The 15823-nt window shown below is 40.4% G+C and overlaps 1 protein-coding gene across 1 annotated transcript; it reads right to left on the reverse strand.

Annotated features, from left to right (window-relative positions):
• Positions 1–168: 168 nt before the first annotated feature.
• On the reverse strand, positions 169–10401 carry LOC133901375 (mediator of RNA polymerase II transcription subunit 25-like). The gene is made up of 15 exons (XM_062342739.1): positions 10166–10401; positions 8319–8349; positions 8160–8223; positions 7912–8042; positions 6941–7150; positions 6770–6835; positions 5500–5710; positions 4214–4281; positions 3340–4134; positions 2513–2566; positions 2031–2059; positions 1542–1610; positions 1353–1437; positions 1137–1223; positions 169–1014 (listed from the first exon to the last, which is right to left on the reverse strand). Exons 1-15 carry the CDS (start codon positions 10264–10266, stop codon positions 514–516), a joined length of 2502 nt encoding a protein of 833 aa, XP_062198723.1. The 5' UTR covers positions 10267–10401; the 3' UTR covers positions 169–513.
• Between the last annotated feature and the right edge of the window lie 5422 nt (positions 10402–15823).

The following is a 15823-nucleotide window of genomic DNA, read 5'->3' on the forward strand; positions in this document are numbered from 1 at the left end:
TAAAACCTGACATGTCAGCGCAATTGTGTGATGTAGTTGGATGGAAAAAGTCTGATACACCATGTGAATCGCAAGATCATGGCAACAGCCTCCATGAGGAACATTATGTAAATCAAAAGGTAGCAAGTACTGATTTAACACCCTAAATTTGTATTGCAATCCACAAAATATTCCACCCTTGCATGCAAATATTGATTTAACACCTTAAATTTGTTGTGCACCTATATCATACAACCGAAGGGCATACCAGCTACAAGTTAGGACAGCACAAAAACAATCTAACAATCATCTGTACATGAATATCACGACCATATAACAGAGATTATATTCAGGCAAAAAAAAAAAAAGAGGGAAAGGGCCAAACTACCAGGAAAAAAATGGTATCCCACACTAAAGTGGGAACTACTAAATCCCCAAAGCGCTGGCAAGTGATGCGCTGATGCCTTTATTGGCAAGCTGGTGACAACAGGACATCTCAACCCTCAGGGTCAATGTTAGCTGATAAGAAGTGTTTCAAGGTAGGAAGCCTCCCCCAGGCATGCTGCCTGGTCCCTGCGGCGCAATCTTCCCTTGCATCATTTGCGCCGCTCGATTGTGCCCCTGCATGAATGTTTGACCCATTCCTGTGCCCACCATCCGGGGCTGCTGCTGGAGCTGTTGGGGCTGCTGCTGTTGCTGCATTTGCTGCATCTGTTGCTGCTGCTGCTGCTGCATTTGCTGCATCTGCTGCTGCTGCTGCTGCATCTGTTGTTGCTGTTGCTGCTGCTGCTGCTGTTGCATTTGTTGCATCTGTTGTTGTTGCTGCTGCTGCATTTGTTGCATCTGCTGCTGCATTTGTTGAAGTGGCACTTTCTGCTGCTGTTGCATGTGCTGCGGCTGAAGTGGGAGGCCTTGCGGCTGCATATGCATGTGTTGCTGTTGAAGTTGCTGCTGTTGTAATTGTTGTTGCTGTTGCTGTAACTGCTGCATTGGTGGCTGCTGAGTCGAGACCTGAGGTTTGAATACCACCATGTCCTAGGAAAAAAGGACATACTTCAGAAAATGCAGATAATTATGTTGGTCTCACACAAAATAAGTGGTCAATGATCTGATCAGAAGTAGAAATATATCTGTTATTTAGCTGCAATCAACATTACCCCAGGGAAGAGCATGCCAATCAGGCGGCCCGCTTTGTCAGACACTGAAAGCAGCAGAGTTTGTGAAGGTAACTGTATAACAGCACACTGAAAAAAGAGGACCAATTGAGCATTAGATGTGTAGGAATGACTGTTACAAAATGAAGTGTATAAGATGACAGCAGATGAACAACAGCCAATAACAAAGGTAATAATAGATTAGAACCATGTACTGACCAGCTTCTTTTCTTGTAGTTGTCCAAGAAACCCATGCTGATTCAAAGTCCGAAATACTAGAAAGTCAGCCTTGCCAACGTATTGTCTGCAGAATGAACAAGAAAGGTATCATGCACAGCACATTACAAGAAAAATGTAAGAATGCAACAAATTGACAAGGAAAAGAACTGGTATAGTTGAGAGACAGACTTGTTGTTCATATGCTCCTGAGCTATGAGGCGAACAATCTGCATAGTTTCAGGCCAGTCTGCTGCAAGTCTGCATACAGAAAGTACAGTTTCAGTCTGCTACTTAGTTTGGGAGTACAATTTTTCAAGTAGTTGAAAAGAATTTCATGGGGGAAGTAGGACCACATTATTGGATTTCAAGGCTATGCCTAACTAGATTGTCTAAGATACTATATACTGCAAAGTAAATACAAAGTGCTCTTTAGTATACAAGCAGATGGCATTATGTAAACTGTACATGATATAGTGTATTCCTATAAGCCTCAATATGATACTCAAAAAATGAAATTTTCTATTACAAGTAATTTATATTAAGACAGGGACAACAACAACATCAACTAATGACAAGAATTGCTGATATCAATCATAGCAATCAACAAAACATGCTAGCAATATATTGTGAAATATAAAGATTCAAGGGAATGAAAGGATGCTTGCAATAAACACTTACGTTTCGGACGCTGTTCCACTCCTATAACCCTGTCAGGCATATGCTAAGGTGAGAAATACCCCAAAAAGGGAATAGTGCATGCATAATTATGCTATATGTTCATACTATAAGTAGTAAAAGAAGCATAGAAAGATTACAAAACACTAAATACAAGCAGACCAAGCATTGGGTTCCAGCTTTGAAAGCGGACACAAACCATGAGGGGAAAATAAGCATTGGCAGCAAGTGATGTTTGTAGTCGATGTTTTTAAATTTTGGAATTCAAGTTCACTGTTTCAGTAACCATAATTACAAATTCAGGAGTTTATTACTAGCTTATTTATCTTCCTTAATCATCCGAGCAAAAAATTGGGTGAAAGAGAACAAGATTTAGTAGAAAGTCAGGGAGCAATAAAAATGTCACTGTACCTTAGGAATAAAAAAATTCAATGGCAAACACTGCAATAATTTTGGAGAGTTCAATAATGCAAATAGAGACTTACTTCGAGCTTACAAATAAATACAGGCTGTCCTTGCCTTTGCCCGGATAAAGTTCCCTGAGATATAGATAGAGGACGAACATCAGCTGTTGGAAACCTCTATGGCCAACATACAAGACAATATGAGCAACATAAATCTGAATTTACGATATGGATAAACATTGTATAGTGAGTGGCATTTGGAGGGCAAGGAGGGTTGGTTTATACAGTGTTTAGCATTATGCCATGATGTATTGACTGATGAGTAGTGAAATGTTTGATAACTGATAAACAACAAATAAATAGAAGTTACCAAGTTGTAAATATAAAGTACAATCCATAGGAGCTGAGCCTAGCTTAGTTGGTTGAGGGTGTGGATGTATGCTAGACCACCCAAGTTCGAGTCCTTTTTGACGCGAATTTGGATGCCTATTTCTTCTTATTAACAATGCCACCAAGTTCCTCCTAGTTTGGTTGAGTTTTTTTAAATACAATCCATCATAATACTAACACAATTAATTATCATAACATGTATGGTTTCAGTGAACTTATGGTATTAATACAAGTACAGGCTGCTGTACAGCACCAATTTTATGTATGTCCATCCAATAAACCATAAGAGGACCAATTTTAGTACTTTAAAGTAGGGACAAATGTGACCTTCAAATGTAGGAATACCCTTGCCTCCCTCCTCAAACAGGCCCTTACAGCATTACAGGGCTCCCATTAGTCGAGTGCTCTGCACTGTGCTTACCATTCAGTACGAATTTTACACATCTAGCAACCCATTGCTAAGCTACCAGGGAGGGACACTGACTATGTAAATGCTAAATACAAGAGGAAATTTTTACCTCCCAAATTTTGACATACTTTGATGGCTGTGGCTGTTGGGAATTAGGATGCTGCACAATAGGCATATTCATGGCAGAATTGTTAGTCACACCAAGGGAATTGACTCCTGTCTGTTGGGCCATTCCAGGTGTTGGCATCATTGAAGGCACTGAAGAGATAGTTGTAGCCCCAAGGCCACTCATCACGTTCTGGTTTGCACCAATTCCACCTTGTCCCAATTGTGAACCAGCCATCAAGCCTCTTTGTGCCACAGGTGGCATTGATTGACCCATGCCCATGCTGCTTTGGATGTTAGCCAGAGAGGATGATACAGCAATATTTGAATTGCCTGATACAGCAGAAGTGTTTGAGCCAAAGGAACCAAGAGTTGTGCTCTGTACCATTTGTTGGGTACCTATTGGCTGTCCAGGTCCAGACATAGAAGAGATGACAGAGGGTGTTGATGTCATGCCACTTGATATCATGTTTGACATGTGAACTTGTATGGGTGTTGCCCCCATGTTAGGTAGTCCCATTGAGGTAGCTCCTCCTCCTAAAGAGGTTGAGTTGATCAGACGAACCTGTGATAGATTGTTGAGGAGGCTGCCATGACCACCAGGCCGAACTGGCTGTTGGATAGGGTTTACTATAGGCTTGTGTTCTTGTACATTATCATTCGCAACATTTGCTTCTTGTGAAACAAGTGATGGTAATGAAGTTTGCAATGCCGATACCCCTTGTGAAGCCACATTTGAAATGGGTGTTATATGCGAGAAAGAAGGTGCAGAAACCATTGGTGGTATCGTAGCTGGTTCCTGAAAGTGAAAATTGTAAAGGTATTGGAACAATGAAAAAAAACAGAGAACCAGGAATAGTATGTCTTTTGTAGCATACCACTTTAACATTTGCAGTAGGAATGCCTCCAACACCAGCTGGTTGGCGGCCCATCATAGGTCCATTCACTGGAAATGTTTGAATAGAATTAGTCATCATAGCAAGATTGGCAATAACAACATCAATATGAGCAAATGCCAAAAACATATTGCAATATTAGGAGAATTTATCATAACTGGATCATTTAAAAATTACAAGTGAACTCTTGAAATCACTTGGGCTTCCTATGGATACACCTTAATTGAATAAAAAGGCAAATATGACTAAAGAGACAAGTATGGCAGATAGCAATGCAAAATAAATCTGGTGCGCAGTCATGTTCATAACAGCAAAATTTCACTGCATGGAACAAATGCTGCAACCACTTAACAAGCATTCATATGCAAGGGAGCAAGCACTTATGTATCTGTATGAATACTTTTTAAGTTAATGTGTGAAAGCCTCACAATATATCAATCTCACTGTTAATTATGACTAGAATTCATGCAAACAACAAATACTTATCCATATGCAATTCAGACAAGGCTAATTTAGTCTAAAGACTGACCAACACCTCCAAATTCTGAATAACTCGAACAATTAGCTGAGGACATCGTACCAGTTAACACTTTTAGGGTAATTGGCCATCTATGTCCTATATCAATGGTATTTGAACAAACAGCTAGAGAATCACATTGGCGCCCAGTGATAAAAGCTGCTCGAAACGTAGCGTTCAACTTCTATATTTAGTATATTTACTTTTGCAATCTCAGGCTAAAACAGTTCAACTCAGCTAACTGAAGATAGAATATTACAGTGTACAACAATTAATCACATCACATAACAGCCACATGTAATTTGAATTGTCTCATGTGTTCTCTCTGGTATAAGTTATCACATGCATATATTTTTCTGCTAAATCTTTCACCCAACATAGGTAGTCTTTATGCAAAATTGGATCAGGTAATGGCATATTCAGAACCTTGCCTGCTATGAAATAGTCAGCCATCCCAAGATATACAGCCATCAGTTGTTTTTGCCATATTTTGAGTATGCCGGCCCAGGTAAATATCAAGAATAATTTCAATTTTGTCATTTTTCTTTAGTCAAATTGAACTAGCATTTGTGAAACCAACTGTCACTAAACTAGGTGTAAACACCTAAACCTCACTGACAAAGCTTTCCCTACATCCCTCCCATGCACAGACATCATCCAACAACATTTTCTTTCTATCAAAGGACCACAGAACCAAGAGCAGATCTTATAGCAAAACTAAGCCAAACATAAAACATAAACATTGTTCAACCTGAGGGGTTAGTATTTGAAGTTGGCGCTGGCATAGTAACTGCAGGTGAACTGTCCATCTTTGTTATGGTTTGAGTTGGGACCAAGTTTCCATGTAAAGGACGACTTAGAGCAGTTCGGGCCTCCATGAAATTCTCAGATAGCAAAACAAGGAAATGTGGGTTTTTTGCATGATCCACTGATGAATCAGCAGCTCGAGGATTCCGCTTGCCCTGCAGAAGAATTTGGAATCAGTATTATGAGCACATTCATCATAACAAACTGTTGAAGGCCATATAAGGTCAAATTCTAGCACATATGTTAAAAATGGTCACAATGTATAACTGGGGAAAATTGGAGATGGTGCAAGGCCATCACTTGCAATTTTAGCTAGTATACTAACTAATTTAATACATCCTCAAGTCTCATAGATGCCATTTTAAAAGCTCAGTTTTGACTTGCTAATAGATGTCATTTTGGTTTTTTGAGGTAACATTTTCCACCAAGGACACCTTCAAATGGACTATAGATAGTTGTGTTAGAGATATGGGTATAAAATAAAGAGAATTTTTTGCCAAGAACCAAAGGATCAACTCATTCCATGTTCCATGACAATGAAGTTAAATAGAGAAGGAACTCAGATTGGAAGGAGTACTTTAGACTGAGCAATGTCTTACACTCGTACTCCACAAATAAGTTGTCATTATTTGAAAGTACTCTCTTTGTTCTTTTTATTTGACATCCAAGAATCCACTCCATCAAACTTCTTAAAGTTTGACCACTAATATGTTTACAACTATTAAGGTTGGCTACATGAAAATTAGACGACTAGATTTGTCTACAGATGCTTTCATAAAAGTAAAATATTCTTAGTATATATTGCTACAAAGTTATAAAAGTAATAGTCAGAGTCGAATCTTGGAGACCAGAAAAAGTCAAAAACGTTAAATTAAAAAGACAAGGGCGTACTACACTCTAATTTTGAATTTTGTTTTGGTTTATTTTGCAAACTACAACTGCATGTTTCATATACAATATGAAGACATACAGTTGCTTTTATTTAATTTACTCCAAAGTTATTTCTGAAAATCATTCCACAGGAAGTTGATGATGACAATCATTAGTTCCGAACACACAAAGAAATTTTCCTACAGGATTCAAATCGCCAAAACTCCTCCACTCAAGAAAAAAGAACTATAATACCATCAATGGAATAATGAAACAAGAAGCGGAGAAGAGGAATAGAAGGTTTATATCTAAGAATAAAACACAACAAAAAGTGACAACATTACCGCATTGTATATCGCCTTTAGTGGCGGCAGCTGCTTTGGAGATATCACTGACAATGACACAGAGCACTACAGCCACAAAATTAAAAAGAATCCATTAAATGCTACTGACATTCCATTTGAGATACAAGAAATAAACAATAATAACAAGCTATGGCATAACTTATGTAGCACCTGAGCAAAAGATTTTGCAATGGTCTCAGCATCAGCAATAGAAGGCTCTTTTGATGACTCAGCGTTCTCTTTGTGATCAGTACTTTGAACAGGAAGACAGTAGACAGGTGTAGGCAAAGGATAAGGATTACTTGCAGTTACAAGTATGCAATGTTTTTGTGCTTCATGGTTTTGATGATTCTGGGTTGTACTAGGACTGCCTTGAAGTATCTAGTTGCATATAAGAAAATGAACATCATGATTACAACAAATATGTGGACAACAGCTTACATCACAATAATAACGAGTAACAAAATGATCACAATTAAAATATTCTAAAAAAAGGCCAATGCTGTCAACAAAGGTTTTTAAGCATTTTTACAACATGTAGCTTTCATCACTGCAAGAAAAATGGACTGCTGCCCCAAAAAAAAGCATACTAACATATGAACCTCTCTGATCATACTCATTTCATTCCATCAGATTATCAGCAGTAACTGATAATTACAAATCAATACTCTATTGACGAAAAAATAAAGGCTGAGATTCAAATGAATGTGAAGACCATGTTCAGATTCTCTCACTCAAATCATAGACTGCGCAAATAGCTTAGTAAGAATATATTTCCAGCTGTTTCTGGGCTTAGTATGAAAAGTGAACACCAATAATATTAGAGAAAAGAGGGTGATATCTTCACCTGCAAGTAGAGCTAGAAATAAATGTTTGCCATCAACTGGAACACTAGAACATATTTATTCATAGAGAACTGAATATCAACAATTTTGGCAAGAAATACCACAAGCGAAATGAGCACAAGTCAATAAAATCGTAGGCAAAATGGCAAAAAAAAAAAACACGGTGTACTACTCCAGGAATCTTGCCCATTATTGAGATAAGGAAAGGAAAAAACCAAAGCTTAAAAATGCTAACTTTTGGCAACAAGGATGTCGTCATATGCATAGAAATTTTAAAGAGTGTGGAGATGTCAATACCGTCAGTGCTTCAGCAAGTCCTTCACAAGTAGCAGCTTCACTAAATCCTCCACCACTGAATGATATTCCAGATAACCATGACAGGAAAGCATTGATATCTTTTGTCCATCCACTACGCTGCACACCAAAAGCTGCATTGCAAAAAATTTATTAATTGCCTATTGATATTGAATTAAATATGATACTAGGGTGATGAAGATTGAAAATTAAATGATAAGGGCATGGAAATGGAGGATATCACAGCGTACCGCTGTAAGGTCCATGGGTATGAAAAATAACTAATGCAAGCTCAGGTGGTGCCCCTGCAAGCTTCTGCACAAATGAAGAATAAGTTACATATTGACACAATTCAAGGAATAGCATCCACAGATACTCAGATAATAAATTAATGATCAGGACATAATTACCTGCCCTGGCAGTTCATTTGCACAAAAACTCCTGCACAAATTCAAATACTCTTTATAAATCAGCAATACTAAAAATGTAAAGGTTGCATTCAATAATCATGTGAAAAAAATAAGATGGTGGCATTGGACTAGGTGTTCAAACAATTGACCAAGATTCCTAGCATGCTAATTAGATAATATACAGAACTATTAGAAAATATTTGTGCATTGCGGTTAAGTCAGAAGATCAAAGCCATGATGCAGATAAATGATATAGATGAGAAGACATCTGCGAAAATGAGCAAAGTAAAAAATGGACATCAATAGGCAGAGTTTCAAAAACCGGCTTCCTAACCCACAAAGGTGCTAGGCGCTACCCTCCCACCTAGCTCCTAATCACCACTTAGTCCGCCTGATCACCAATTAAGAACTAAGCGCCACCCCATCACCCACCTAGCACCTATCACTTTTCAAAACACTATCCATTAAAAAAACACTAAAAGGAAAATGCTTACTTCCTATGTTCATTAGGGTTAGTCTGGAAGCAAGATCAATGCGATTAATAACAACAACAAAAACGATAGGTATGAAACCGAACAAATTCCAATAAACACATACCCCTATATTGGAAATTGGAAACCTGAACTTGAAGCAAGCAACAAACATGACCAAACAGGCCTCAATCTAATACCGGTCCTAAAAAAGGAATTTTACAACCTGTTAAGGCTTAAGAATTGAACTTGTATTAAATAATAGCCCCATGGGAGCAATATATAGAGATTACATGCGAGGGTCACAGGAATATGAAAAGGACTCTACTAATTAATACGTAAAGGATTATAACGCAATCATCAGTGGAAAAAATAGATGCCAAGCAAAGCTAATCAGATTAGCATACTGACTATAATAAATATCTAGTATGAATCCGAAGGCAAACAAATCAGTAGATGAGGTAGGCCAACCAACTTCATCTTAAATGCACCCTAACCCTGACAGCTGAAATTTTTACATCATAATGAAGTGATACACTTCAGGGGCACATTTTCAATGGACTCGAGCAAGCAACTAAAGAAGACAGATCAACCCAAGATATATTAACCTGAGACGATGTAATACACTATATGTTCTTCATATACCTGTATTCATACATGCACAATGATACTTTACAAGTACAACTCTAATACAAAAATCAACCCCGATAACCTAAGACCAACCAGTTCATCCAGGATACAAGTTTGCACAGCATAATGACGCAGCAGCGTTCTTACATAGTGACCATGTGGAACTGAGGTTACCGTATATTGGTTTTCCAAGCAAGAAAGGGGAAGGGGGGAAGGAGGGTGCAGCAGCCAAGGCCGATTCGTATCAGCATGGTCACAAAAGACACTGAACCAATTAAGATGAAGAGGTACAATATTTCAGGACGTAAATAGCTATATTTCTCCTATATTTCAGAGTATAAATACCTATACTTCACCCTCAAGCATCAAAAGCTCCAATCAGTCCAATCTTTAGCAGACGTATCACATTAAACGCTACTACCAAAGACGTACTTCTCTCCTAGCTGGTAAGCAATAATCAACAAGCCCAATCAGGAATCATCAAATAACTCAACTCCCAAAATAAAAAAGAAAAAGCCTCCACTATACTCCAACAGCTTAGTTCTTCCCCCCAAACGATCCATCGATCGAGAACGCGGACACTCCCAGCGCCCGGTTCTTCCCCTAAACCCTAAACAAGAACCAGGACAAGGAGCTAGAAATCCACCGTAACCACCTCTCCCCGCCCAAGACCTCCCCCCCCCCCTCCTGCCTCGCGCACCAGAACCTCAAGAAACAACAGCATCGGGAGCAGAACAGGGGGCGTACCGCACGATCTTTTCGACGTAGTCGGCCGCAATGATGGGCCAGTAGGGCCCCAGCGCCGCCGTCCCCTCGACTGCCACCACCAGCTGCCTCTCCGCCGCCATCCTGCCGCCCTGACTCCCTCCTGAACCCACTCTCGAGCTCTCGCGAATCCAACCACCCAGTTTCCCCCAAAATTAGTTTACCGGTTTTTTCTTTTTTTTCCCTTCACCCTTTGTTTTCCTCGGCGGCGACAACGACGGCGACGAGGAAGAGGGGTTCGATTTATAGGGGTGCTAAAGGCCCATTGGTCCCAAGTCTCGAAGAGGCCCATCCATCTCTATGACAGGTGGGCTCGGAGTGTTTTCGGCAGCCTGTTGTGCGTGACTGGGGACGCATTAGACCATGTAAAGGGAATCCCTTCACGAGCTGATTCCTGTCATGAATGGATTCCTGTTTCCTTCAGCGCTTCTAACGGTTTTTCTTCACGGTTCCCTTCACGACGGGATTCTCAGGGTCATTCTCTTCAGGACGGGATTATCTCTCCGTTCCCTTCGCGATTCCCCTCGAAGGGAAGCTGTTGGAGATGAGAGGAAATAAAGGGATTGAGAACGGGGAAGGGAATCGGGAAAGGAACGAAATGAAGGGAATATGGTTGGGGATAGTCTTACTGCCCTCCGTTTGGATCGGTTTAAAAGCGCTTTTTTAACAAAAATTAGGGCTATTTAAGTGGTTTGTCACGATTTTTAGTAGTTTTTGAGAGGTTGTAATTGTAGTTAAAATAAATTAAAAACTGAGAAGTAGTCTGAGATGAGTTTTTTTTTTATTTTTTTCTAATAAATTAAAATTTTATTAAAAAATCAATAATTAAAATTCAACGACCACAGTTGCTTCTTAACTAGGCACAAGCTTCCAAGTCATAGCATATCCAATAGAGCCTACATTGATATTTATTTGCTGTCGAAATAAATTGTGAAGGTGTCGTTTATTGCTTGTGAAAGAGATTCTGGTGTGGTATTTATTTGCTTTCCGTCAATTTTTATCCTCTTGAGATGTTTTTTTGACTTTCCTAAGGCTAGATTTAGCATGATATTTTTTCTAGTTCATAGTTGTATTTGTTTGGGAGACAATTTTGATATGAAATTGATGTCCACGGGTAGATCTTGGTTACCGCATATTTTATTAAATTTATTTATGCAAGCTATATATGTTTTCATAATCCTACCTTTTTATTACAGCAAATTTCACAAACTTACAATTATTTGTATTTTTTAATACAAAACTATAACTTTTAAGACATATTTTACAAAACTATAACTATTTATACCCTTAATAACATAAACTACAACTTTTGGCATGGTCCCACCTGTCAGTCGCACATTTTCGGCATTATAAGAAAAATGAGTAATGCATGGCTGACGGATGGGACCAGATCAAAAATGTAACACCTTAGGGTCCTACAGAAGTCTAGAATGCTAGTTAACTACGCTTCAAGCATGCTAAACTAATATATATATATATATAATTTCGGCAGCATCTCTCTTGAAACGAGAGGCAATACGGAAGCAACTGTAGAGAAAGATATATATTATGAAATAACATCACACTAATATTTAATAATATCCTAATAAAAGAGAAGAACTTGACCACTAAAGATGGCCAAATGGGCCGTGCTTACTGGGCCGGCCCGAGGCACGGAACTATAGGCACGGCCCAGGCACGGCCCGGCCTGAGCCGAGATGGGCCGGGCCGGCACGGCCCGAGGAGCCGGGCCGTGCCTGGGCCGAGCGTGCGGCACGACGGGCCGGCACGGCACGGCCCGGCCCACGGGCGGCACGGGCACGGAACGGCCCGGCACGGCCCGGCTCAGGCACGGGTGGCCCAGGAGGCACGGCCGGGCCGGGCCGGCACGGCACGCGGCGGCCCATCACGGCACGGCCAGCCCGACACGGCACGGCCCACCATGCCGGCTCGGCACGGCACGGCCCACCGCGGGGGGCACGGCCCGGCCGGCACGTGGGGCACGATGGGCCGGTGGGGGCACGCGACGGCCCGTTTAACCCGTTAACCCGATTTTTTTGAATTTTATAGCCGTTTTGTGACCGTTTGAGCTCCAAAAAATTTGAAAAAAATTGCAAAAATCACCATTTTTCACCTATAAATAGAGGAGCACCTTGCCCTTCCATTCCACACCAGCAACACCATTTTCTCTCTTGTTTCCTCCTCTCATTCTTGTCTCAAAGTTCGTGAGAATTAGCGATAATTTGGCAAAATTAGTTTGAATTGTTGCAAAAAAATCCGAGCAATTCCAAAATCGTCATCCTGCTGATTTGCTATCTTGAAGTTGAAGAAATCTTGGTGATTTTTTTGCATCGTTGTTGAGTCTTATTTTATTATTAATTTTATTATTTGATTATTTCTAACTCTGAATATTTGCAATTTTTGTAGTGTCATTCGACATTGATCATGGATGCCGGTGATCATGATACATCCATAGATCATGATTTTTTTCTCCAAGGACTCACAGGGGACTACGGCCCCTTTGATACTAGTGCTGCAGGTGATGATGGACCCGACGGTGAACCTCCGGTTGGTTCACATCCAGATCCAGGTGATGCAGCAGGAGTGCCATCGTTAGGCTCTACAAGTGCGCACACATTAGCAAGCAGCGGGTCTAAAAGATCAAGAGCCGGTACTTCCGAAGTTTGGCAAGACTTTGAAAGGATCTACAAAGAGGAAGATGGGGTAAGTGTCAGGTATGCTAAGTGTTATATTTGTAAAAATGAATTATCTGCAAAGCCCTCGGGTGGAACGGGGCACTTGAAGAGGCACGCCATAAGTTGCAAGCGAAAGAGTGGAGCAGCCATGAAGCAGACGATGTTGCAGTACAACCCCGACGGCTCTGTTCATCATTGGGAGTACGACTCTGCCAATGCTCGAAAAGAGCTATGTCGCTTCATTGCAAGAGCGGATCTACCACTCAATATCGGTGAGTCTGCTGCATTTGAAGATTACATTAAGCAAGCTCATAATCCTAGGTTCACGCATGTTTCTAGACAGACAACTAGTAGGGATATGGTAAAATACTACAATACGTGTCGTAGCAAACTTAAAGAAATGTTGCAAACATGTACATTTTCAGTTGCTTTGACCTCGGACATATGGGCAGGTAGGGCTAGAGAGGATTATCTTAGTGTGGTTGCTCATTTTGTTAATAATAATTGGGAATTAGAAAAGAGAATAATAGGTTTTCGCTTGATTGACAACGCGCATACCGGTGAAAATATTGCTGAAAAAATATCTCAAGTAGTTGCAGACTTTGGCCTCACGAATAAAATATTTTCTATCACTTTAGATAATGCCGGTGCAAATTCTAGAGCAATGGATATTCTTACTCCGTTGTTTAGTACTTATGCTGAATCTTTCTTGTTACATCAACGTTGTGCTTGTCATATTATCAATCTTATAGTAAAATCCGGTTTGAAGAGGTTATCGTGATACTTAGAAGATTTTCGTACTACAATATCTTTTGTGAACTCCTCTAACCAACGAATTGCAGCATATAAACAGTATTGTGTTGCAATGGGTGTGCGTCCACGTAAGTTTGCTCTGGACATGCCGGTGAGATGGAACTCTACTTTCTTGATGCTTAAAAATATTATACCATATAAGAGCACATTTGGTGTGTTTATTCATACACATTACCATCAGCATAGGGGTCAAACTTTACTCACGGAAGCGCATTGGTATGTTGCTGAAAGGATATTGGAGTTTCTTGAATTTTTTTATGATTCAACTGTGAGTTTATCAGGAATTTATTATCCAACATCTTGTTTAGTAGTGCATAATATTGTTGAAATTGCTACTCATTTAAACAACTATGAAAATGACAATCTTTTAAGAGATTGTGTAGTTCCTATGAAATCTAAATTCTTAAAGTATTGGAAAGAAATTCCTTTGTTATACGCTTTTGCCTTTATTTTAGATCCTAGAGCTAAAATTGCAGCTTTCTGTAGAGTTCTCGCAATTCTAGGTGATGCTCTTGGCCATGATTATTCTAATTATTATACTAATGTTCGTTCTAAGTTATTCGAAGTTTATAGTAAATATGAAACAAAGTATGGCGGAGTTCGCCTGCAACGACCTCCACTAGCACCCACAACAAGTAAGAAGACGACAACGTGGGGGAAAATATTTGGTGTAGGTTCTTCATCAAGAAGTTCAGACTCTTCGTCACGATCGTCTACGGGCACCGGAATTACAACATCCGGAGGGGAGCTAACTACCTTCATCGACAGTGACGTTATCAGCCACGAACAAGAAAACTTCAACATACTGCAATGGTGGCATGAGCACAAGACGAATTATCCAGTCCTTTCACTGTTAGCGCGAGATTTGTTAACGGTTCCTGTATCTACAGTTTCTTCTGAGACTGCCTTCAGTCTTACAGGAAGGATAATCGAAGAGAGAAGAACAAATCTGTCAAGTGAGATGGTTGAAATACTCACCATAGTAAAGGATTGGGAACAAGCTGAAGCACGAATGCAACACACTGCAGAAAATACTAAGCTTGAAGAATCATTCCAAAATTTGTATCTAGATGCTGATGAGAACATGTAATTTTAAATTTTCTGAGCTAGGTTGTACTCTTTTTTCCTTTGCTAGAAAGGTTTTTAATGAGGCAACCTATCAATAAAGCTCATTTTTAGAATTAATCATGTGCCCCTATTATTTCTAAGTTTTTTTATTCATGTTTTTTGTTTATTTTTTTAAAATACCCCCCGCGGCCCCACCCCCACCTACCTCTCCTCTCATCGTGGCCTATAAATACCATCTACTCCATCTCAAACTTTGCCCACCCTGCCCACCCATCTCTCTTTTCCTATTTGCTAGCCAAGTAGCCAGTATTCACTTCACATCAAGAAACTAATTCCATATTTCAATTCATGGATCAAGACGCCGAGAACTCAGGTGCATGGTCCCAAGTGTGGCAATATTTTGAAAAGGTCTTCAAAGAAATTAACGGGGAACATGTAAGATTTGCTAAGTGTAATATATGCAGTATAGAAATAGGTGCCAGATCTTCACATGGAACGGGACACTTGAGGAAGCATATTAAAAATTGCAAGCAAAATTCTGGGGTTTCTAATGAAACCATGTAATTTTCGGAGCATAATCATTGGTTGTACTATTTTTTCCTTCTAGTAGAAAGGTTTTTAACGAGGCAACCAATCAATAAAGATGTTATGTACTTATGTATTTATTTTCCATATTTTTTTATTGTTTTTTGGATTTTTTAGCTATTATTTTTGATTTTTTCCTATTTTTTTAGTGCTGACGGGCCCAACGTGCCTCCACCGTGCCGGCCGGGCCCGTCGTGCCTTTCCGTGCCGACCTGGCCCGTCGTGCCTCCACCGTGCCGGTCGGGCCCGTCGTGCCAAACGGGCCTATCGTGCCTCCACCGTGCCGAACGGGCCCATCGTGCCGGCCGGGCCCATCGTGCCTACCGTGCCGTGGGCCGGCCCGGCACAGCACGGTGACAGTTGGGCCGTGCCGTGGGCCGACGGCTCGGCACGCGGGCCGGCACGGCACGGCCCGTAACAGTAAATGGGCCAATCGGGCCGTGCCGAGATGGGCCCGTGCCGGGCCGGCCCGATTGGCCCATTTGGCCATCTTTATTGA

This window comes from Phragmites australis, chromosome 20 (assembly GCF_958298935.1).
Source record: "Phragmites australis chromosome 20, lpPhrAust1.1, whole genome shotgun sequence".
Classification (NCBI taxonomy): Eukaryota; Viridiplantae; Streptophyta; class Magnoliopsida; order Poales; family Poaceae; genus Phragmites; species Phragmites australis.

Excerpts from the sequence above, each read along its gene's own strand:
- LOC133901375 (XM_062342739.1), bottom strand. The coding sequence starts at position 10,266 with ATGGCGGCGGAGAGGCAGCTGGTGGTGGCAGTCGAGGGGACGGCGGCG. Across the intron at positions 8,043-8,159 it reads TACCCATGGACCTTACAGCG|CTTTTGGTGTGCAGCGTAGT; the intron begins GTACGCTGTGAT and ends TTTGCAATGCAG. Across the intron at positions 1,438-1,541 it reads CAGGAGCATATGAACAACAA|ACAATACGTTGGCAAGGCTG; the intron begins GTCTGTCTCTCA and ends TTCATTCTGCAG.